Source organism: Cardiocondyla obscurior, linkage group LG14, assembly GCF_019399895.1.
Source record: "Cardiocondyla obscurior isolate alpha-2009 linkage group LG14, Cobs3.1, whole genome shotgun sequence".
Classification (NCBI taxonomy): Eukaryota; Metazoa; Arthropoda; class Insecta; order Hymenoptera; family Formicidae; genus Cardiocondyla; species Cardiocondyla obscurior.
In genome coordinates, this window is record NC_091877.1 from 1,334,872 (window position 1) to 1,359,878 (window position 25,007).

The 25,007-nt window shown below is 44.4% G+C and overlaps 1 protein-coding gene across 4 annotated transcripts in view; it reads right to left on the reverse strand.

Moving 5' to 3' along the window:
• Positions 1–25,007, reverse strand: part of Eip74ef (Ecdysone-induced protein E74) — a 142,065-nt gene that overhangs the window by 71,613 nt on the left and 45,445 nt on the right. For all 4 annotated transcript variants that reach the window (XM_070665862.1, XM_070665865.1, XM_070665864.1 and 1 more), the window contains 3 exons: positions 24,715–25,001; positions 24,302–24,557; positions 24,065–24,166 (listed from right to left, as the gene is read on the reverse strand). In XM_070665862.1, the coding sequence (XP_070521963.1) occupies positions 24,065–24,166; positions 24,302–24,557; positions 24,715–24,855 (499 nt within the window). In that variant the 5' untranslated portion in view covers positions 24,856–25,001. The remainder of the gene's footprint in view (positions 1–24,064; positions 24,167–24,301; positions 24,558–24,714; positions 25,002–25,007) is intronic.

Sequence of the window (25,007 nt, forward strand, 5' to 3'; positions counted from 1 at the left end):
TTCCACAGCGGCTCGTAGAGTCGTGGAAGTCGCACGAAACTTGGCGTTTTCGCAACAACGTAATAATAAATGTATCAATTATTCAAGGTAAAGTAGGCGCGGAGCGAACTGCGAGACTTCGTGCCAACCTCAAACGGAAGTGCCCGTCGAGCAGGGAAGTCCACCCCTCGTGAAAGCGACGATACCCGGCCGCCGTTTCATGTCAGACGACGTTGCGTATAATTTTTTTCGATTAATACGTAAAGCACCTCGCAAGATACGCGAGGTGTGCGCGCGCGCTATTTCCCCGATAAGACTTTCCCTCATTTTACGATAATGGGGATCGGGGTGAGAGGAACTGAAGAGTCTAGACGAACTTCACGTCCCTTGCCCTCTCGCGCCCACTCTCCCCCAAGCACTCCGCGGTGAAAGTAAAACCTGGGCTCTGAAATAATGTCGTCTCGACGACCCGAAGATCCTCCGTCAACCTTCGAGGTCACCTTCCCCGGCAGGATCGATCTACACCGAAGTACATCTACCCCAGACGACGTCCTCTCACCCGCGACCAGCCCGAAAGGCGACTTTTTCCGTCTCGCGATTTATCGCCCCCGCGGCGAAGATAAAACGGAAATCGTCGCGACAGTACCGATCGATTTCGGAGAACAACGCTGCCGAACTATCCAGACAAGGGAGAATTTTCTTTGATCGGCTATCGCGAATAAAGAATCCACTTCTCGTGGTTTTAAACGATTCTTTCCTCAACTCGTAATTCGACGTGGTTCGGCCTTCCGTTTTTCTGCGGCGAACGAAACAGTCCGGGAAGTGGCACGATCGATCTATCGTGCGCTCAGCCCCGACCAAATCCATCGATATCCCTTCGAATTAAAACGAAAAGTATCGCAGCCTCGACCGAGGCACCAGTTTCGCATGCGACGGGAAGGAACGGAAAAACAACCCCGGAGATACTCTTATTTTTAGAGACAATTTGGTAAAGCGGATAAGTAACATGATCTCATACGCGACTTCTTTGTGCGCGATTCGGCGTGTACACCCTCGCCATTAAGAACATTCTTCTACTTAATCACGTAATAATACTAAATATATCAATTTATTATTTTATTTTTTTTCCTCATCTTCTTCTGCTATCACTTTCGAGATTATAATTTATTTTTTGTTTAAATCTTTAAACGACTAAGTAAATCTTGCTATTTAATTATGAGCGATTTTCATCGTGGTATTAAAATAATATTGAAAGTAACTGCGCGACTCGGTGAATCTATATCTCATTTTCTTTAAATTTTCAAAAGGTTACCGAGAGATGTGGGATAATCTCGGCAAGCGATTGCCCGATATTCTCGTTACTTTCGACTCGATTTCGATGGGCTTACGGTGTTTGACGGGTAATCCGCACGCAAAAACCGATCTCGGGGGGTTGTTTTCCATCCTCGAAGGTCGCCCTCATATCTCCGATTAATTTTTTCGGCCAGCCTCGTCAAATCCGCGCAAGAAACGTTCGAGTTTCAAATTATTTTCCGGCTGCTTCTCGCGTTGTTAGTTTTCCTAGCTTCTCACTATTCCTTTCTGCGGGAAGTAGTCTTTATAACCCCTACAACAATCGTCGCAACCCCGAGGAATTCTCCGAAATGCTTGCCCGTAAAAACGCAATGCTGCTGTCTGACTTCGCCAGCTACCCTCTTTCTTTATATATATATTTTTTTTTCATAAATGTCTGCTTTGCCTCGAGATTTATTCAACCAATTTCATTTGGAGTATCTGCCTCGCGATACGGTTATAATTATTTTTTTTTTTTTTTTAGTTACTTCAAGTAAAAGTATTTTATATTGCAAAAATATAACTAATTCCAAATTAAATACGTCTTTAACTGGGGATAATTATATTATTTACGTACCTCTACGCTTCTGGCATATCGAATAATCTACCGTGATCAATTTTTCATTAGCCGCACATTTATAGTTTATCGTACGTAAATGTCTACATCCAGAAAAAGAAATGGCTATTTATAAAACTCTGTCATTTCAGTGCACGTAAGTCTACACGTCGGTTGATATATGGCGCACCGGATAATAAGCTAGAGCAAGCCGACTACTAACTGTCCGGCTCTCTCTGCGTTAATTTCTGAGCCGGAGATAACGCTACGCAATCGCGTCCATCATTCATGTCGCGGAATGTCAGCTCACCCCTAATCGAGGACCATATTCACGAAGCAAATTAGCGAGGGAGGCAAAACTGGTAGAAATCGATAACCAGAATGAACGAGTATGTAACTTGGCGACTCGCAAGATAAAATAATTAAGGAACGAAATGTATTTCTATTTTCTTTTTACAAACGGCGGATGTATCATAGTCATATTACTATTAAAAAAAAAAAATTAAAGATACAAAATAAATTGAACGACGACGACACCCGATTATTAAACTTTACGATTATAATTTGTATTTGTATTTTAAAATTTAATCCAATATTTGGATCCGTAGCAGAATGGGTAAAGGAATCCGTACGCAGGGGCAACGGGAGATAATATATTAGTAAACCGCGTTTAAGCCCCGAAGTAAATCGAGGTTTGGTGGTTGGTAAGGTATGAGGTGCCGAGAGCGAATCGATAAGGTCGTCCCAGACGACCTTCGAGAACCCACCCTGACAAGGGAGAGGAAAAACAGGGTGGCGGAGGTGTACAACCTCCGAAACTTAGGTAAAGTACGGGGACGATGATCGCCTTGCTTCCTACCAACGGTGGACATTCGTAAAAAATCTACGAGCACTAATGGCAAAAGCCTGGACGACGTCCTCGATCAGCAGAAAATAAGGGATTTTAATGTGTGAGGCAAACTTCGTCTCTGTGTGCGAGGTGAAGTTCCGAAATTATCCTGAGTGCTGAACCGCGAGAAATAAACGTCGATCTCGCGTAAGTTAATTTTTGTTTCATATATGTATGTATATTTTTTTCTTTTCTTTTTCCCTATATATTTTTTTTCTTTTTTTTTTTTTTTTGCTAAAGCGAATGCATACGTTCGCTTTTCTTTGTCCGGAAACTAGGTCACGAATTTTTCTACGCCATTACCTCTCGGCCAAAGCCCACCCTTGCTTCCCCATCATGGCCTACCTCACACACTAACCCTCTGTTCTCGGCTCTCCCTCTCTTTTTTTTTCTCTCTTGGGTTTGCGTACTGGCCATCGATCTCCCAGGTAACGATGGGAGCTAACTGACAGTCAAAATATAAACTTCGAAACATAGGAACCCCTGGTTCTTTCGCTAGGTTACGCGCGCTTTAACAACGAAATTGTTAAAAATAATAATTTCTTCGGAAAAAGAAAAATATATTAATCGTATTTAATAAAATACAACGTGAAATAAAGATATATATATATGGCTTGAAAATTATGTACACGTTCTTGATTGCAATCGTACATATTTATTACGAATAAATGCACACGTATCTAAAACGTGCTTTTTCATGTAATAGCATTTCTTTTTACTTGCTAGCGTACAGAAAAAAGGTTCAAGTTGATACCGCGGCTAGAAATCATCGAATAATAATGCTCGAACGTGCAACAAAATAACGATTCGATACGCGGAGACATCCACCGGCGAGCAGCCACGGGCTTTGAAATCGCGTCATTATCCACGGCCTAGCACTCCTGACGAGGGGAAGAAAAAAAGGACACGTTATAACTGCTTCTACGTAATGTCCGAGTTCCTTCTGCGGCACGGCAGAAGTTCTCGTTATTAACTAGAAATGTATCGTCGACAACAACAACCAGACACGTCGGCGCTCCCGCTGGAAAGTTTTTACCATCTCGGTTTCGCGTGCGCATCTCATCATTTTTTTTTTCCTCCTTTTTTTTTTGTTTTTTTTTTTTTAATAATCCCCCGCGACCATTGGGGCGGACACGGACGTGTCGTGCGAGAAGCGCTCACACACGTGGGGTGCACGTGTGGGCGGCGCAGACTTCGCCGCCGGATAATTTCGCGAAGTTCTGCCCGCGATGAAAGTTTCACGAGAACAACTTCTCCGCTGGGGGAATGAGACGCGCAGGCCGGGGGTGCCGGGCCACAGAACGTAGAAGCGAGAAACCTGGGGGCTGCACTTGTTCTCGAACCGAATTAGCATGTCTGAGTGAGTCTCGATCGTGTTGCATTGGGCGAGCACGTCCGCCGATGTGTACCCGAGCGTGTCGCGCTTACTTGCCGGAGATCATTCAAAGCGAAAACAAAGTCCGCCGTTAAGCCGAAGGGGTTGTCCCGCCGCGATCTCTCATTGCCGTTGTCCGGCGCACGCAAGTATCGGGGTGTGAATTTTTAGCGAACAACGCGACCCTTCCGCGCGCTGTTTAATTATGAAAGACAGATGTGCCGGTGAACGCAAGCAATATTTCTCGCGTATGCTAACTGTTTCACGTATAGAAATATTTAAAAAAAAGTGCAAATGTTTCTGTGTATAAAAATAAAAAGTAAAAAAAAGAAAAGAAGAAGACGTAGGATTTTATTGCTGCCTGATTGTCGCCGTTTTCTTGCGATGCTAATTGATTCTCTCGTTTGGCTCACTTTGTGCCGCGAGAGTATACGTCAGCTTAATTTTAAAATTTTACATTTTAAATTATATTTCAAAAATCGAGAGGTGCTTAGAGTATCATGTTAGATATACATCTGCCGTCTGTTACCAAAAATTATTCAATATATAAAACTTTAAAGAACCCGGAGTAACTAATGCATGCGTGCTCGAAAAAAACGAAAAAAAAAATAGATAGAAGTAAAAAAAAAAAAGCTTCAATTTTTCCATATACGATATATAGTTCTAATCAATGGTCTAATCGCGACCGTTTATTTCATATGCTTAGACATGCCATCCGCCGGATGATCGGCGCGCCGTAATAAAATCATACGCTCGTTCCAGTTGCGGCGCGTCTGGGACGCTAATTCGGAATGATTATTGGAAAGCGTCATACGTGCTAAATAGGTCGTCGCGTTATCGAAGATACGTCGAAAAACGCGTTCAGATATCCCCAGCTGGCTGAATCGCAAGATCTGGCGCTATTTCGCGGTTGAATTTGAAAATAACGTCGCGTCTCTTCGTCCGATTCTCCATTAAATGGGTCAGACACGTCGCACTTCGACGAGATTCGACCACGGCGGGTCACGTTGGTCCTTAATATTCTTATCGAACCGCACCGGTATCCCCTTGCCACTCCTCTCCGTCTTCCCTTCCCTTTCCCGAGACCGAGAAACTAGGTCGACCCCTCTACCCCACCGCGTCCTCCAGGATATCCCGACGATGGTCCACCGTATTTTATAATACCTATCACGCGTGACTTACGCATCGCACCGCCGTTCGTCCTTGGCGCGTCTCGTCTGAAATTACGCGAGACAGCCGTGCCGGAAATGTATTACAATCCGTGCGATTTTCCCTTTCGAATATAGCCGTCTCGGCTACTCGTCGTATAAGTCAAAATGGTTCCCGTGGTGAAATAAAAATCAGTCACTTAAATACCCGCAGCAGTTTCAACAACGGAAATTATTTAACGCATCGCTAATATTCGGCGGGATACTCGATACGTTATCGTATTGTATTGTTTTTTTTTTCTTTTACCGTCAATTGAATAATTTGATGAAGTAACGGAGATTCGAAGCGAAACTGTAAAATTGCACTGGAAAGATTCGCCCGATGGAAGCTGGAGCACGGGTTCGCGCTACGAATTACGCAACCGCCGAAAATTACGTTATCAGATCTTTCGGGCGATTGTAATCCCAATGCTATCGTAAATGTCGTCTGTCTATCGAGTTATATTCTTAAATACCGACGGAATTTCTCCTACAACCGTCATACTTCTAGCTGGCATTAATATAATATTATTTTGTAAAATAATAAAAAAAATTATTAAGTTATTAGTATCGCGAGATACCTTTTTATGTTGAAATTTCAATGAAAATGTCGCAAATCGTATTTCACATAAAATTATTATCTCGGATATATTTCGACGACGTCTGGCACGGGAATCAGTAAAATGTTGATTAACTTACAAGTTTGAAATAACGTACAGATATGCGATTTTTGCAACGCGATCGCGAGCTTCTCGACGAAGATTTCGATTTTCGGTAAGCTGTTTAAAAATCTTAGTTATCATTGATGCACGTCGTCGTGTCTTTACCTGCGCACAGGTCTCGTTAATAAAATAACGACCGAAAATAGCACGGAAATCTCGACGGAATTATATAATTGATGATCGAATGTTTAACATATCCGTAGCAAATATTTGATCAAGTGTGTATCATTCGCCATTGATCATGGTGCCGACGGTGTTGCGTAACGAGAGTCCTAACGGAAATATACAGGCCTGGTATAAATGAAAAAGATATCAGTTCGATATCCTTAGAGATCCTCGAGAGTCACGGACGATACTACAACTCCGTATATTATTTCGAAATATATGTTCTAGCAAATTGCACTTTGTTCTAGTCGAATAAGAATCTGAATTATTCATATCTAACATTTTAATCGTAACAGTTGTCTTTTTTGCATGTACCGTTTATTTCTTACTTACAATTTATAATGATAGACGTTACAGAACGTACGTGCGCCATCATTTCTTCTTGCTTAAAAAAATAAAATTAAATCAAATAAAAAAACTTTTTACATTTAATTATTTCCGCCGACATAATATTCGGTACATGAATTTTTTTGTTACTCGTTAATTCGCGAAAACCGCGAGTAAAATACAGAGAGTATTTATCAAGTGTATTAGGAATACGTATATTAAATAAGGAAAAATTATAGAGATAAAAATTTACGAAATAAAAATGTTTTATTTACTCTCGCGACGCGAAGTGAATCAGACGAGAAAATCAATCGGCGCGGCGTCGCGGAAAATCGGCGGCAAGTAAGCGACAACTAAAATCTCGTCGTCTTCTTTTCAAATAAAAATTACTGAAATATGAAGTAACAAATGTCATTTTTCTTTTTGGTCCTCGATCATCTTTGAAATGCAAATCTATCATGTCGCGTTGTCTACTCCGTTCCGATAAGAAAAAGAGTTAGCTCGTCGCAGGTGTACGTTATTGGTCAATATTCACAGAGAAGTTGGTGAGTTAAAGGCTACCGTTACCTGTTATTGCTTAAGGAAAACCGTGCCTAAACCAGAAACGCGAGGAATTAATGGATCTGCACAAATTCGACCTCCTTTCGCAAGTGATTTCTCAACGCGGAATCGAAGCCGCGTGTTTGCGGTATGACGTTAATCGGTGCGATTAAGTGATAAAGATAAGATTATGTTAAGAGAATCTTCGTTGAACGTCGCGTCATTTGAATAAAGATAATTCGATGTCCAAGATCGTTCTTCGCGCGGAGAAAAAAAATTCCTCGCCTAATTTAAAATACTTTTTTTTACTTATAGTCGTTTTAATTACATTAACACGTATATATATATTATTAAAGAAAAAAAAAAGGTAATATTTTTGAAAAACGTTTTTTTTTTTTTAATTGGAAAGTGTTGAAGTGACTTTAACATGTGCAAGATAATAAAAAAAAAATCTGAATATGTATCTAACGTCCACCCGTTCCTCACCTATCCGAAATGCGGTATTGCGCAAAAAAGAAATATCTCGAAACGCGATGGACTGACATGCGAAATCGCCTCGATAAATAGATTGCGCTTTCCGCTATCGCCATGCAATGCCCGACACGCACTGTGTCAAGGCCCAACCAGGCGTGTGTGTGCACCCGATGCTAATAAACTCGCAGAACGCTTGAGAGAGGAAGAAAAAGTGAAAGAGGAAAAGAGAGCGAGCAAGACGGGAAGCAAGACGAAGGGGGATCAATTCCTAGCTTAGGCCAGCTTACCAAGTATCGCCTTCTAATCAGGTTTACCCAGATTCTTGTTTATAGAATTTTCTTCATTCTCGCTTCAGTCGCTCACCTTAATACCTAAAAGGACTCGGGGCTTCGTACGTTCCACCTTTCAAAGCCCTCCCGCTCGTACGAGGGAAATGAAAACGAGACGACACCGCGTCGTCCACCTGACTAATTCAACGGAAATATTAATTGCCGTTACGAAAATCGATCACCAGCAGCGGATAAAAATATAACGATTCTGGGACAGCAGCCTGCACGCAGCAGTAGTAACCGCTCATCGGGATAATGTATTATTCACTTTACGGAGACTCGCGGCAACGATTCAGCATCTGGGTCTAGGCGAACTCCCCCTGGCGCAAACGAGTACGAGCCTTTTAGCGCGATCGCGCTTCTCTCTCTCTCTCTCTCTCCTTCTATCTCCGTCTCTCGATTCGAGTTTAATGCAAGTCGGAACAGACGCGCGAAAAAGAGACGGTCGCATACGGACGAGCGGCGAAAGAAGAAGAGAGACGCCGCTGCAGCCGCAGGAGTCGGTGCACGACAAGCCGTGTACAATCTACGACGTGTCTCCGAAGCGACCTAATTTGCGAAGTTTCTTCCTACACGTAGACTCACGGCGGTCCTTTCCCTCGTTTGTCGATATACGCTCGATCGAACGCAAACTTGGATTTTGCCGTTAAAAAGTAAAAACAAAATGTGAGACGAGAAGTATAATATAAAAAAAATATATATATACGTAACATTGTAACGTATAACTAAATATTTAATATAGTATATGTATTAATTTTAATCACTTAAAAAATGACACCCGTCTCGCTTTACTTTCCGCCAAGTCGTCCCTCTTCCAAGTCAACGTGTGTAATAAATTAATTATCCGATCAAGAATTTATTTATCTCACGTAATGCGATCGCAAATCTTGCAGAACTTCTCCGCTCCTCTCATTTCTCTCGATATTGAAACAGAAAAGTCGACACGATATCGTTCGAACGGAAACGGTTTATTATATCTTTTCCGCTTTTGCTTTTCGTCGAGACGCACTTTCTCTCGGAAAATTGTCTTTCACCAGTCGACTATTTCATGTATCGCGCGTCATGTTAATCCGGGACAAAGAATTATGCGTCAAATTGTAAAAAAAAATTTATTTCTAATTATCGACAATCGTGAAAGATTGGAAAAACCTTTCGCAAATAATTTTACTTTTTTTTAATTGACCCAATCGGCAGAGTCACTCGTCGTTTAATACGCTTTTAAAAGTCTGCTGATTAAACGATATTAACGTTTAATCAATCGAATTAGATTACCCTACATGCACGCCCGATCGAAACGCAAAATATCTCGATCCATTTTCGAATTGCCGCAGGCAACGTCTTTAATTTTGCAGACTGGTCTCTGATGAATCTCATCGGTTTTTTGTTCTTTTTTTTCTTTTTTGTTTCTGCTAACCGTTTTATTATATAAATACCGGGGAGAACCGCGTGTTCGCTCACCGCGAATTCTATACCGAATGACGAACTTTTTGCCCGCGGCCACGGCAAACTCCTGTTGCACTTTTCATGAGCGTGGCTCTTGTGAATTCGCCAAACACGGCGCGCCACGTTTTCGCGGCGTCCTCGAAACAATTCTCCTTTCATGCCGGCTGTGGTCGCGGGACAGCCGATGACAGCCATAACAGAATTTTGCGGAATACGAGATGCGTGCGAGAAGCGTTTGAACCGACGAGCGCGACTGAATAGTGACGTATTTCCGCGGCTAGAAGGGACGCCGCAAAAAACTGAAGCGAGCGATAAAAATTTTCTTCTCGCAGGGGAAAAAAAAATTTGCGGCGCTATACCTCACGTATAAAAGCCACGTCGCGCAATTTGTAATGTTATTCGTAAATTTTACAGCATATTTTCAAAGTTTCGCAACCGCTAGAATCGTGCGTCGTTTCTGTAAAAAGCATTCAAGCCAAACGCCTGTATTATTTAGACAGCGACGTGCCGCTTACCGACGCGTGTTTATGCTAATTTGATCTGTTTCTAGGTGAAGGATACGTTGCGTCTCGCCGATGAATTGATTTCGCTACCGTGTTATTAATCGCGATTGTGCGTGGAACACGTCGACGTTTCGATATGCCGCGTCGCGTTTCTTGCCCACTCGCGAACAGGATTACGCGATCACTTTTCTCCGCGGGACTTTGACGTCGTAATTGCCAGGGAACTCCTACACCTCGAAGTTGCCGATAGTTTCGAGGCTCGTGTATCCCGTATATTGCGTCAATCGCAGCCGGCGAACCCGCGCCGCGTACCTAACCTTTCGCACTTTAACTTCGTCATATGTTTACGTTATGTCGCAACGATAATGTCATAGACGGAATCCGTGTTAAGTCTTGAATTTCTTGCGTCTCGGGCTGTTTCTCGGATACGCCGCTTCGAAACCGACGTGCGACTTGAGCCAGCCCACGTTAAAAATTGCTCAAGCTCAAATGGTCGCGCGTCTGCAGATGTATTTTTCATCCGCGAGGCGCGATAACGATATTTTGTGACTTCGTTATCATCGAGGTGTAATGCAAATTTGGTTAGCGCGGATTTGTGGCGCGAAAGGTTACAGAATGCGAGATGTGAAGCGCGCACGTTAATAAGTTACGGGGATAAGCTCGCAGTAGACTGGGAGGCAAAAACTAGTCGAGAGCTTCTGCGGGGATAATCGAGCATCGCGATCTCAAACGGACTCAATTTTCGTGATCTGACCCCGCCGTTTTCCGACGAGGCGACCGATATTCGTGGTTTTTCGCTATTTGCGGACTGCGGTCCGTTCGGTAAATACGTTATAGATTTTCTCACGGTGAGAGCTCGGCGGTGCAGACGATTCGGAATTATTGGTGCCTGGAATAAGCGCGATCGTTGCAAGAATATTTGGCGGCGGCAGCTACGACGGCGGCGGCGGCGGCTAATAGCGCCATCGGGAGCAGATTACATCTTTCCAGATAATTATCGGATTTCGGGCGGCGCCGTCTGATGACCCAATTTGCGGCGCGAATACCACCACACGTGTTCGCGGATCAGAAATAATTTCTACGAGCTTACGCGACTCGTCGTCGGAGTCGGATCGATCGCGGAAGAAGAGACATCTTCTGTCTGCACGTTCGTCCATAATGCAACGCTGGGAATGTTGAAATAGCTGTGATCGAAATTATTCACGTGGCCGCAAACAGGTGACGACGATCCATCCGGTCGCGTGCGCGCCCGTAGCCTCCGCGTCAAAGCGAAAAGTATAAACGGAATTGCCAATCGCGCCGGTTTGCATTTCCGGGAGCCCGCGCGCTCGTCGACGGCAGCTCGCAAAATCTCCAGAGGCCGAAATGCAACGGCCCCCCAAGGGGTTAGGTAATCGCGGAGCGCCGAGTTATATGTCGGGTACTACGCGCGAAGACGGCTGAAGCGATAACACCGGCGGGAACCGTGTTTCATTAATTTTGCGCGCTTCCTCTTTGATACAAATATTCAAAAGATTTTCTCCCCCCCCTTCCCTCCCACTCGTCCTCACGGCTTTGTCCGGTGCGCCTGGGCACTCGAGATTATTGAAAATTCACGGGCCAATTAACTTTTCACCGTTTCCTCGACACGTAACGGGGGCGCGCCGTCTCTTGGGTTTTAATTCGCGTCCAGAGTCCGACTCGCGCGAGATCATGTGGGAATTATTTCATCGTGCCACCGGAGCACCAACGCTGAGAACGATGCAGCGATAAAAATATGTTTTCTGGAATCGAGATACGATCTCGCTGTTTATCTTTCTCTCTCTCGCTCTTACACTTTTTCTCTCGCCTCCGCGGCAACATATGCCCTAGCGGTATATGCCTCTCGTGATGCGCATTCGCGGCACGTGATGCGCGCGATATTTCGCAGCGATCCCCCGAGGGCTTTTCGGTAATAAATTATTTTTCCCAATCACGCGGCGTGATTTCGCTATTTCGACGGCGTCCCTCGAATCGATCAGTTCTCTCACGTCTTTCCGTCGTTTCTCACCGTTATCTCGCACTTCGAAGATTATTGAACAAAAGCGTTACCTCGCCAACGTAATCCAGGCTCGTTTAAATCCGCGAACGAAAGGTATCGTATGATAAATCAATTGGCAAATTAATTTTGAAACAAATTGATATTAAAATGTCTGCGACCCGTGCTTCGTTCAATAATCATCTTATATTACATATCTGCCAGCTAAAAGCGACCAATTGTGTCCGCCGAGATCGATATCCGACTTAGCTCGCGTCGCATTTCGGTCGCGCCGTCTCCTCGCGATTCCGCTCGGGCCGAACGTTTCGCGTGACGGAAAAGTCGCGCGGTCGCGGCCGGGGGCACCTCCGCGGAAATAACGATAAGAATTCGCGGAAAGATCGCGCAACCGCGCGCTTCCGCCGATTATGGAAAGGGACGGCGAAAGATGGAAAATTCTCCAAACCCTCGACGCGGTATCTAGATCGCGCGGCGGCATCCTGCGAGTCGCAGACCCTTCAAGGGCGTGAGTATATAGACGACGGCGGCCGTCGTGACGGCCGTGCACGCCGCAAGGCTGTTATTTCGTCTCAACCTCCGCTTTCGCAGGGTACGGTAGCAAACGCCCGGTGAAGCCAACGATGCAGACGCGGCGGATTCGTGACGACACGAAGCCGACTTCCTGCGCGTCGTCCGCACGTTAGTTTCCCCCCCGTGTTCTCATGTCCGTCTGACTTTTCCTTCGCCCCGCGATACCAATCGGAACGAGGCCCACGCACTTAATTAATGGCACGTCGTGCGCCGAACGGTGGCACAGAGGAAAAAAAAAAAAAAAAAATCCTCCCCCGATCGCAATCATCCTTGCAATAAATATCGAATCTCATAAATTCAGGGGGAGTGTCTCTTCTAGAAGATACTTCTGTTCCGCGAGCGTTCACTTCGACGCGAAACTGTTTACGTTCGCATGTAACGCCGTGCGCTGTAAAGATACGAACCGTGTATCGTTATCAGTGAACACAAAATCAGGTATCAACGAAAGAGAAAGCGAGAGAAAGAGATGGTAGAGTTGCCAACGAACGGCAGCGTAAACAGGAAACTGCAGTTTCAAGTAACGCGAAAAAAAAAGATTGGATCTAGCACGCGGAGACGTTTCGCGATATGCGCATCCCGACGGTGTCGCGAAAATATTGATCCAAGTCCCGATCGTTATTCCAAATTCAGACGCGATTGTCTATTAAAGACACAGTCGTCTAAACCCAATTTTCTCGCCCAGACTGTCTTAAATAATATTGCGCTGTCGACGCGGAATATTATCAGCGGCACCGCGAGACGAGATGAAATATTTCGGAAGAACACCGAAATCATTGTCGCAACTTGATAAATCGTGCATAACTCAGTCCGCGAGATAAAAATGTCATTATTGCTTTTGCTTACACGCATACCTTTCGGAAACATTATTATATTTTCACGGTTCAGACATATTACTTTCAATTCGCAATGGCGTAATCATATTTTACTTTCGTTACAAACTTGTCGACATTATTTTTTATTGCTTTTTTAAATTTTCACCGAAAGACCTCTTATATCTTATCTTAGAGTTAGCAGCGTATTTCGCAAGATCAATATTTTTCTTGAGAGAGAGAGAGAGAAAAAGAAAGGGAGAAAAATCACAATTTGAAAATCAATTAATTAATTTTTTTCATAAGCTATGCGCCGCGAAATTTCATCAAAAAAGTTGAACGACTGGTTATTTTAATTTACAAGACAAAAGATCAATTAATAAATTTACGTTTAAATTTTTGTTTAAGATTACTCAAAGAAATGTTCTTTTTTTTTAACTATTTGTTCTTAAATCTTGATTTAAAGAGTGTAAGAAACTTTTAATGTTATAAAAACTTTTTAAAAAGCATTCCTCCGATGTTCGATAACGATTTCCCTGGAACTATTCTAATTGTAGTATTCCCGCTAACGAAGAAGAACAGGAACACGTGTCGAGGATCTGCATCCTGTTTCAATTGCATCGTGCAATCGATACGTCCCACGTACAAGGCAATTACATTCCATTATATCGCCGGGACCCGGCATACCCGAGAAAAGACGTCATCGGACGACCTAACAATACATGCGAATAATCAATCGATCGGGAAAACGAACGTAATCAACGGTGTCGCTGTAAAGGGCACGTCGACCCTGATTTCTTTTTTTTTTTAATTGGAATTTTTTTTACGCCTGTACGCAAAGTATATAATTTATATAATTTTCGATTACGCGTTATATTTTAATACGACTGTCGATTACCGAAGATCGTTTCGTCAAGCCCTCCCAGCATTTTTGTCCGCGAAACGAATTCACGCAAACTCTGCGAGCCTTTTCTCTAAACCAGCAGACACACACAAATCGCGAGCTAAAGCGGCCGTGGAATTTCTTCGAGCGCGAGACTTCCGGCGTGTGTTCCTATTCGATTCGATCTCGATATCGGCGGGAGGTCGCGGGAAAAAGGGATTGCACGGAACCGTCGATACGTGCCTGCATACGTTACACGGGAGTTTCGTGTACTCCGCACATACACAAACGCCGGTGCACGTACGCGCGGAGACAGGGCTCCACAGGTTAGCCTCGGCCCACATCGGCATAACACTTTCACTGACGTAACACCTCACTCTAAACTGTTGCGTTGCCGCCGTACGTGTATTTCTTCCCTCCCTCTCCTTTCCCTCTCGCCCCATGACCGCCCCCGGCGAGTGTGATACCGCCGCGCGTAATCGTCGACGCACACAAACGCACGTCGATGTCCTCTCGTCATCTCGCCGAATTTTAACACGGTTTTTTTTTTTTTTTCTTCTTTATTGTTCGCGTTTTCCTTTAAATGCGCATTTTTTTTTTTTGCAACCGTGTCTGTGAAAAAAAAAAACCCACCAGGCTTTATAAGTTTCCACGATTTGATACAGGACGCGATCCCAAGGGGAAGGAACAAGGGAAAATATCCACGCGAGATGCATCTCGACACCGAGGATAAAAACTAGTTTCCTGTTGCTACGCGGGACGCGCGTCTCGCGAGAGATCTCATTTTGTTAGAAGCACTTAATTTTTAACTTCGTCTGCTACCGCTATTAAATCTCTATTAAGTTTCCCGCTAAGAAAAAGCGGGGTATCATCTTCGACGAGTATCAATTTATTAATAATACAGCAAGCATCGCGAAATTTAATATTTGGATAACATTAGCACAGAATGGAATTGTTATCGCGATACGTAATTGCGATGCATAACGACAAGCTCTTTAAATTTCTTATATCTTATAATTTTTTTTTTAGTTGTGAGTAACAATACAAAAGTCCAGTCGTAATCGCGGATATTAATGTACAATATAAATCACCCGCTCTACTTCGGTGATCGATCTCTCGTGCATTCCAGAGTTAAACTACCGCGATTTAAAGGCGAATCGGACAATGGTCAGTTTTCTTTTTTTGGTCGGTAGCGCGTCAGCGGAATGACTTATCAATCGCCTATTCTTACGAGCGCGAGAGAATACGTTATGCATGCTTACATGGCACGTGGCGTTCAAAATGAGATGTGCACCTGCCGACGGAAAATCCTAGTCATTAGCATATTGCGGATCGGCAAGTCGCAAGGAAAAAAAAGGGATTATTGGCGCAGAAAAAAATCGTCAGGATTTCCCAAGCGTTACTGGGGGTCAGCGGGTGCACGCTTCCTCTCTCTCGCCCTCCTCGTCGCGATTTTAACCGACTACGCCGCGTCACCGATTCGCAAAAATCGGCACCGACGATGCTTATTGATTCGCGCCCTGTGCGAGCCGTATACGTTAAATCGAGAGAAGAGGAAAAGATAATTCGCGGCGGTCGTACACACCTGACCTACATTCCGCGTCGGAGTCAATAATCGGTGAGGCCATTATACGGGGTGTAGCGAAAGCCGCGTGCTTCGTGTCCGAGAACGCTGAAGGGCGAACTTCGAAAGAGAAAAGCGAGACTTCGTTTCGTGTCACGACGGGCCGTTGAAAATTTAATAACACTGAATTGCGAAGTAAAACAGATAAATATTAAAAGCGGAGTTTCTCCCTTTATTTTTTTCTTCTTCTTTTTCTTCTTCTTTTTTTTTTTTTTTACTTTTAATGGTTGAACCTCGCTCTGACCAAAATTTGTCTACAGAGAATGAATTATATATACGAATATAAAACTCCAGAACCTTGAAATATCCGAAAATGTTTTTCTGATACAGGAGCCGCCTAAGATTTACGATTTATTAGAAATCTTGAATTAAAAAATGACCCGCAACTTTTAGGGCAATCTTCAGATAATTTTTGACTTCGAGCAGTTTGCGTTGATAAATATTAAAGAAAATAAATCACGAGTAATCGTGATACGGAGCGAGTAATTGCAATTACGGCGGAAGCGCGTTTGTAAAAGCACCTGCTACCACCTCAAACCGCGATCTACCGATCTCCGCCGTGAATCGATCGATCGTACGTTCGTTCGCTCTCTTGCACTAACTGCATAACCATAACCCAATTCCGAGACACAGCCGAGCGTGCATATGCACCTTTTCTGCGCGTCGAGTCGTGTATAAGGAAATTCCCGGTCTCGCACTGCCGCGACTCTTGCGAAACTGTTTACTTGCTCGGTACATAGGAAATCTCTGAGAATAAAAGAGGCTTTTAAAGCACTATCAACGCGATATATTTTATTTTACCATGTCTATTAAATTTTTCAATTAAATAAATGACTTTCTGCCGATTGATCTAGCTTCTGGTTAATTTTATTTACGAGGTAGTCGTTTGTCTTAATTTTTTATTTCTAAACGGGTCAAAACACGTGATATATCACCAGTTAGCTGCAAGTTAAAACAATTGGCCCTAACGATATAATTTAACGAACCTATAAATGCTAATTCCGCCGAAATTTCCAACAGTTTCAAAATCTACTCTTTCTCTCTATCTCGCTGCTCGTTATCAGAGGTAAAAACTCGGCTGTAATCGATCACGTCGCACATGCTGGTACTAGCTACTACTGGTACGTTCGAAAAATCGTCCGTGCTTCCGAGACAACGCGTCTGTCTCTGGGAAGAGTGCCGAGAAATTAGTCCTTGGGCATAACAAATTTTCTCCCGGCCCTTCCCCGCTTTCCGTTTCCTGCTCCTGGGCGTACCACGCATGGTGTCTCTCCCTTGTGAAAAGCAGGCGGTGGGACCGCCTCGCGGAAATGCATTTTTACTGAGAAAAACACCCAGCCAGAAGTCGGGAGACCGAACGCGAGCCACGGCGACGAAGGCGCAGAATGCGTTCGTGGGAATTAAGGTTACCGGCCCGCGCGTCCTTCGAGACTTAATTATTACCGAGGCGCACCGGCACGCATTGTCGACCGCGAGGTTTTATTTTTAAACGAAAAGAAGAGGGAAGGAAGCCGGGTATCGACACAATGGACGAGCCTTGGAGACTTCCGCGAGAGCCACGCACGGGCGTCTTGGCTAAGTGCGATTTAACAAATGCAATTCGAGCGAGGATCTCCAGCGTTTCCATTTACCGTGATTTACATTCGTAACTGCGCCAAGAAAATTAATTAATAGGTATTTAAAGAACAAGTGTTAATATATTACGTAAAAAAAAAAAAAAGTAACAATAATCAAAGAAATAGCTTTATAGATTTTATGTGATAAAAATAGAATCTCTCGGAGCGTGATTATATGTATATTCACACGTAAAATTTAATAAGTAAGGCAGAGCGAGCGTTATTATTCCGACTAGCCGGTGTTTTTCGTCGGTTTCGCGAATCTAACCGAGGTTCGCGGAAAGTGGAGGCATCGCGGGTCTTAATTATTTCATGCTGTTATTACTCAGGTGTACGATTCAGCGCTAATTTCCCTGCCGCGCGCAGATAACATTCGCGGAGCTTTTTATTTGCGTAATAAATAGAACAGCCGTTGTCGCGGCGACGACACGGCGCAGGATGGAAATATCGTTCTTATCGGTCGGCTAACATTTCTTCCGATTGCGCGCAACTGTAACGCTGTCGCGAAAAGCGTAGGCCCGATAAAACACCGAAACGCGTCTCTTACCGAGCCACGGACGGCGCGAACCAGTTGCTATTCTGCACGCGCTTCTTGTTTACACAATAAATAAAACAGATAGAAGGCGCGTATCTCGGCGAAGAACACACACGCACGGCCTTATCAAGTCCGATTAGCATTTCTCACGAAATTTCAATCCGACCGTTTCAGAAACCCGAGCGTTGAAGCGAGAAGGAGAGACCGTTCCAGATAAACCGATTTTCCCGAAAGAGTAACGGTCTTTGACAAATGCCGAAAAAAGGGGAACGACTGTCAGAAGTCTACAGTGTAAACAATTGCGAGCCCTGAAAGCGACACGCATGACTCTCTATAAAAAAAAAAGAAAAAAAAAAATACGTCGCGGAGGCCTGGCGCGGGCTGCACGTGTTTCTCTTAACGCGCGTTAACGCAGCCGGGATCGCTCCCCCAAACATTTTTTTGTCAACCCTTCTGCACCCGCTCGACGCCGGGACGTGACGCGACGAGTTCTAAACGGTCCGCCGTGACGCTTTCGTACGTGCCGGATGACCGATTTTCACCTCCCCCGGTTCACGTTCCGTCAATTTCGGGCCTGCTGGGTGGTTTTCCACGCGATGGAAAAAGTAAAAAGGCCCCCGCGCCGACCGAAAGCACGTCCCTGTTTTATCCTGAATTATGAAATTCAAATTATTTTCGAGCGAGATCGCGCACACGTGCGTATACTTTTTAATTTTTTATAGCGCACCGAGTCGTGCAATTTAAGAGTCGGGAATATAAATGTTTTATGCGACGACGAGTTCGAACGTTGTTTGTTCACCTAAATGAGCCTTAATGTGCCCGGTCAATATTATCGCGATCCGCTGGTAGCATCCGCCGACTCTTCTATTTTACGTAATCACTGTTTGACGAACAACACCGCGATTAGCCGAAATTGCCGGCGTGGGCAGCGTCGAAGGAGAAAATGTCGTTCGCTGTAACGAGAACGCGTTGGCAGAACACGGAGCGAAATTGTCGCGGCACGAAGAGAAAAAAAAAATCATCTCTCGAAATAAACCACGGCGCGTTTCGGTCTCCATAGCGACCGAGAGTTTCTGTTTGCGCAGAAAGCGGCCGATTTTCAACAGGTGGTTCCTCGGGTACGTTCGCTTGCGCGGCCTGCTAAGTGGACGGCCTTCGATTCCTCGTCAAAGTTACGGAAATTTTCTATCGGTCCAGATTTTCAGCCTTCTGATATCTCTTCATTCTACGTTTTTACGATCGGCTCGAGCAGCGGCGCTATTTCGGCCCGCTGTCTCGTTTCACATAAACAGGAAACGCAACGGCCACACGTCATTCTCTCTTACTCCTAGTTCTATCTGTTCATCCCGCGACGAAGTGAAATAAAATGCGGCGGCATGCGCCACAAACCGCCGCATAAAATTCTATCTTAATAAAGTTCAAAGTTGCGAAGCAAACAAAAAAGAAAATACGAAGGAAAAAAAAAAAATTTAAAAAAAAAAAAAAAAACTTCTCGTCCGACCGATCAACTTTTTGTCGCGAAATGTTGTTTACATCCGCGTGCGCGTTTTCTTGGAGGAGGGTTGCAGGTAAAATCGGCGGACTCGGCGAGGGGGCCCTGACCTGATTGTAGAAAATGTCAACACTCTCGTTACGCGGCTGTGCACTATCACCGCGCACGCACACGCACACGTGGGCTACGCCGCGTACGCGTGTAAATGCGTAAGCGCCGCGGCTTCGTCGCGCCGGCTCTTAAAGTGGCCATCTTGAATTCACTTTCAAACGACACGAGAGAAAAAGACGGGGAGGAGAGAGAGAGAGAGGAAGGAGAGACACATAAGTGCGCCTTGTGGCACCGTCGCGGCGTGTGGCAATACGAGGAAGCCGATTACCCAACCAGCCCCGAGATCCCTCCAAGTCCCACTCGTTACACGCGATTCCATGTAACACGCCGCTCCGTTGCGTGCCGTTTGAATTTAGAAGCGCGTTTCTTCTTCTTCTACTTTTTTTCTTTTTTTTTTTTTTCCCTCCTCTTTTTCCTTAGAGAAGCAAAGTTTACGAGTTCGAATATAATTGAGAAAAATGCAAAGCGCTCGGCTGCGAGACTCATTTGAATCTAAAATTTGTTTCTATCCGCGCGGCCTGACATCATCGACGATCTCCCCCTATTATATTTTACAGACAAAGCTGATATATAAGTGTGAAAAGCACCGACGTCGTTCGCCGATGACAGAAAGAAAGAAAGTTTAATTTTTATTCATTAATGCGTAATTGATTTACAAAAATTATTTAATAAAATATTATAATGAAAAATATTAAGTTTACTCGGTCGGGGTTTTAAAGTTCGGGATTGATAAAAATCAGCGCTGTATTAAATCTTCGCGCGGTGGGACTTTTAAAGTATACGTTGCGTAACGTAATCGTCGAAAGTACTGCGGAATAATTCAGGGACGAGTCTTGCGAGAAGAGCGGCTCGGGATCGAAATAAATCGCGACAATTCCACGAACTCTCGTACTTGCGGGATGAGGGAACTTCCCCTAACGTGAGTAAAAATTGGCAAGAAAGTTGCATCGCGTCGCGAATTCCAGAAAAAGTGTGGCAAGTGCAGCGTCGCGTGGGATTTGCCGGTGGCACGCAACCAGCGAGCGGCGGCTGAGCGAAGCAGCATCGCGGGCGAAACCCAGAAAAGCGTAAAAGGTCGAACGGCGAAGAGTAGAATCGCTTGAAAACGAGTTATCGGCTTGCATCGTGAGGGGGACCGTTTCAAGTGTTGCTCGCCGCGAGGCCAGGGGGCGAGCAATTAACATAGAATTACTTAGATCCACTACATAGTAGTGTACGCATGCCCTCCCTCGGATTCGCAATTTATCCTCGACTCGTCCGTTCCCACGCGATTATTTAACGCGCGCGATACTTGAGAAGCGTAATATCGAACAATTCCCGCTGAACGTCCGATGATAACATCGACGCAGAAAAAAAGAAAAAAAAAAAAAAAGAAGAGAGAGAGAAGGAGAGAGAGAGAAAAAAAAGGCATGTTTCTCAGTACTCTTATTAATATAAAAAAATATGATTATCGTAAATGGCGAGTCTAGCTAATATTTGATTTACGGGCAAACAGCGAATATCGACCGCCTTCATTACGTCTGTAAACACCCCCGTGGGGTCTTCTGTTTGAGAAAAATATCCGCATCGTCAAACGGACGCAAAAGTTGGTCAACGGTGTCGAACGCAAATTCGTAATGCTCGGCGAGAAACGGTTGCTCGGAATGCATCGGTCGCGCCTATAGTCGCGTTAATTGAGATACTTGAAAATACATGTAATGCGGACCGATAAGTATCTCGAATGCCACACCATCGTACGTGGCAATTAAAACGCGCGCGAGATTTTCGCGTAGCGAAAGAAGAAATTGGACGATCGCGAGGCTCGTGCAGGACGTAGGGTATCAACGCGGTATCTTTGCGACGCACCTGTTCATCTCTGTTTAGACGGGCGTTTAGGAAGCGGAAAAAGCCGGCGCATGGATCTCGGATCTATTTCCGTGGGACTCCAACCGGGCAGCGACAGACGAAAGGAGGAGAGGCGGGCGGGGAGAATTTATGTGTTTGGGGAGGGTCAAGGGAACGAGGGTAGCGACAAGTGCAGCGAACGGGTGGAGCACAGCTGGATGCAGCGGGCCGAGAAGACGAAAAGGGGGGAATACCGAGGGGCGAAGGGAGAGAACGGATGCACTTGCGCGTCGCGCGTCGCGCGCGTGTTATCGAGACGAATTCCATTCCCCGGATCGTTTCCGGCGGCGAGGGCGCGACGCGGAGGGCCGTTTTCGGGATCGGGGAATCCGCGGCATCCCGAATCTGCGAAAGCTCACCGACGGAACCCGGAATCTGTGCGAGGATCTCATTGGGGTGTAGAATCTCGTAGGCGATAGAATCCAGGGGGATTGTCGGAACTTCCGTCACAAGAGACGCGTCCGGTGGATTGCATAAACGAGTATCGGGTTCGGAAAAACCCGAGTATTTCCTTTTACAGCAACGTTTGACATCGGTATTAAATCTAGGAACTCGGCGCGCTCGAGATGAGGAACTTGATAGAAATTAAATTAGAAAATTTTAAGTAAATTTCTGTACTCCGGGGTCATTCCGCCGCGATCGCAGCCTAATAAATCGGGAAAGTCGCCTGAAGAAATGTGCATGCCGAACCGTACCGACGTTCGTTCCCGTAACGGAACAAGCCGAAAGTGAATTATATAGTTGTTCGCGTTTCGACGTTTAACGCGAGATTACTTTCTTCTGCCCTACTTTTGATTTCACGAGCCGCGCTCAAGCCGCCGGCGCGGCGGTTTCTTCGTCGTCACTCCGAGGACGATCGAGAGGGAAAAGTTTGACGCGCGGAGACGCGACGAAAACGCGCGCGACGTTCTCGCATATGAAAATGCGTCCGACACGCGCGTGCGGACGCTCGATCGAGCGTGTAACGACGGCGTATCGGCGCGAAAAATCGCTTTTTGCGCGCGTTACGCACCGAGTACTCGGTGAAAGTGATGCTTATGCCGAAGACGCACATCAGAAAACATACACGCCGAGCGCTCGCTTTCCTCCTGCCTAACGAGTTCACCGGGTATCGGGATTGAAATCATGCCCGGATAACAGAAAACATCCTTGATCCTTAATAACTGAACCTGATTAATCGCCGCTTTCGCGTCCTGATTAGAAAGAATTTTAAGTCATACTTGAAGTAAATTAATTTGCGCACGAGATGTTCTTTTTTTTTTTTTCCACGTGTGTTTAAATATTTCATTTAATCTATTATCGTATACGTTGATTTTTCAAAGCAATATGCGTATCTTTGCCACTGAAAAATTATTAGCGCTTATTTTTTATCATCGAAATTTTTACGGGAATTAATTCCGCTTTTTTTAGTTATTTGTTTTCTCAAAAAAAAAAGAAAGAAAAAAAAAGAAGTCATCAAATGATCAAGCATTCGACTTCGGTTCTCATAGAGAAAATTACCTACTATTGGAATGAAAAGTACCTAAGTGTTACCGCTTTCATAGATACTAGCTTTATTGCAATTTGATTCGAATTTGATAACATTGGGGCGCAAACTAATTTCGAACTGTATTTGTAATAGTTTTGTTAGAAAGTTTGGTTTCTCACTTTCCAACCGCTTTCTAAAAATGTGAAAAGAACAACGATGAGCACCCATTTCAATTCGTGTTCTAACGGCTCGTAATTACTCGTCGCGGCCTGCGGTCAAAACGAAATTGCAAGACCCCGCCCTTGTCAAAAGTTCGACAAAACCATCGCGTCGAAATTCATTAAAAAACAAAAAAAAAATCTGAACAGTCAATCGACGATCAAGACCCAAATAAATATAATTAAAATTCTTAAATAAAACTTCAAGTTTGAAGATCTATAAATCGTAAACTTTATAAATGTGAAATTTTTAATATTATTATATTTTTCTAGCATTTTAATATATATTTTTTTTAATTATTTGGCACAAGCAACTTCGATAAAGAAATCGTTGCCATTAAAAAAAAAAAAAGTCACGATACACGCACAGTTTCGTGTATGAACAAGTGTAAATGAGATTTATCAAGACATTTTCATTAGCTATGTACGCTATTCAATAATGCTGTACGAAACAGCGCCATTTTTACGGATGTATTCGCGTTTGTCGTAGCAAAGTTGCGAAATAAAGGTGCGCGCCATATTACAACACGGCTGTAAATTATAAGAATTGGGCCACGCACAGTCGTGGGTACACGGGTTTTTTTTTTTAATTTTTTTTTCTCTCTCGAGTTACTGGACACGAGTCATACTCACATAATTATCGTAACGCGGATGTCTGCTCGCGAATCAAGAGACCTTGGCCGGTTTTCCTTTCAGCGGTGCGCGATGAAAATACTCGGTCCGCGTGAAAAGAGACTTGACCGACCGCAATACATGCCGACTTGAACGCGCAAAGATAAAGAAGGTTGCGCGTATTACTCGGCAGAAAAATATCCTAGACGCAGAATACCGTCCGCTGATTTCATGCCGGTAAAGTAGAATCATACAGACGCTCTACAGTTTCCCTACTATATCGACTTAAGTTAAATCTGTTATTCGCAAAGTATATCCGTTTTTTTCCGTTTACACATTATCCAGAACGTTTTACAAATCATTTATATCATACAATTTGTGACGAGAATAAATTTATCACTTACCCTTACTCGTCTCAGGTTGAATGTTCTCCGTTTTAATTTCCGTCCTCGAAACGTAAGAGATGGAATTTGGAGACGCTTGTGTTGAAGGCGCTGCTAACTTTTCTAGACATAAAAATATCGAGAAACATGTAGTGAACATTGTAAAAAGAAATTTCGCTTTCTAAAGTATATTTATATTTATATAAATAATATGCAATATTTGATTGTATATGCAATACAAATAAAAATGCAATTTACCTGCTAACAGAGGATTGGCAGCGGCGATGTTGTGCCTCTGTCTCTTGAAGGAAGAAGGCGTTGTGGTGGAGGTGGGTTGGCTAGTCTCGGCCTCGAGTTCTCGTAGGAAGTCCAGGGGATCGAACAGTTCTTCCCCTGTGCCAGTAACACTGGACATGCCCGCGCCTTCCTCCGCCGGCACATTCGATGCCGTGTGCGTTCCTACCAGAGCACTCAACTCCATCGATGAAAACTCCACCGATTGGCCTGTGTTGCTCTAAAAACAGAGACAAATTTTTTTAACTAAAGATGCACGTTCGATCAACCACCACACTTTTAATAATTTATAGAATTTAGATTCCACGTTTTGTAAACTTCTTCGAGTTCCAAATCGCAGAATGCAAATTCTAAATAGATTGCCAGCTTTAACTCACCTGAAGGCACTGGGCTAAATCCATCTTTCCGTCATTGTCAGAGTACCAAAATAACTCGTCGTCTATGAAGGGCATGTTTGATTCCTCCTTGGGTACGAGGGTGGAGGTTAATGTGGGTGTCTGCGATACGGGGACCGGCATCGGGACCCGTACCCAGCGGCGGGGCCACTCTAGCCACCCCCGCGCCTTCTAACATCTAAAACCACCGCCGAGACTTCCTTCGCCTCGTTCGGCTTCCGCACCCAGATGGCTCGGTAGTTCCTTCCCTTCTACGTGCTATTGTTCACCTGAAA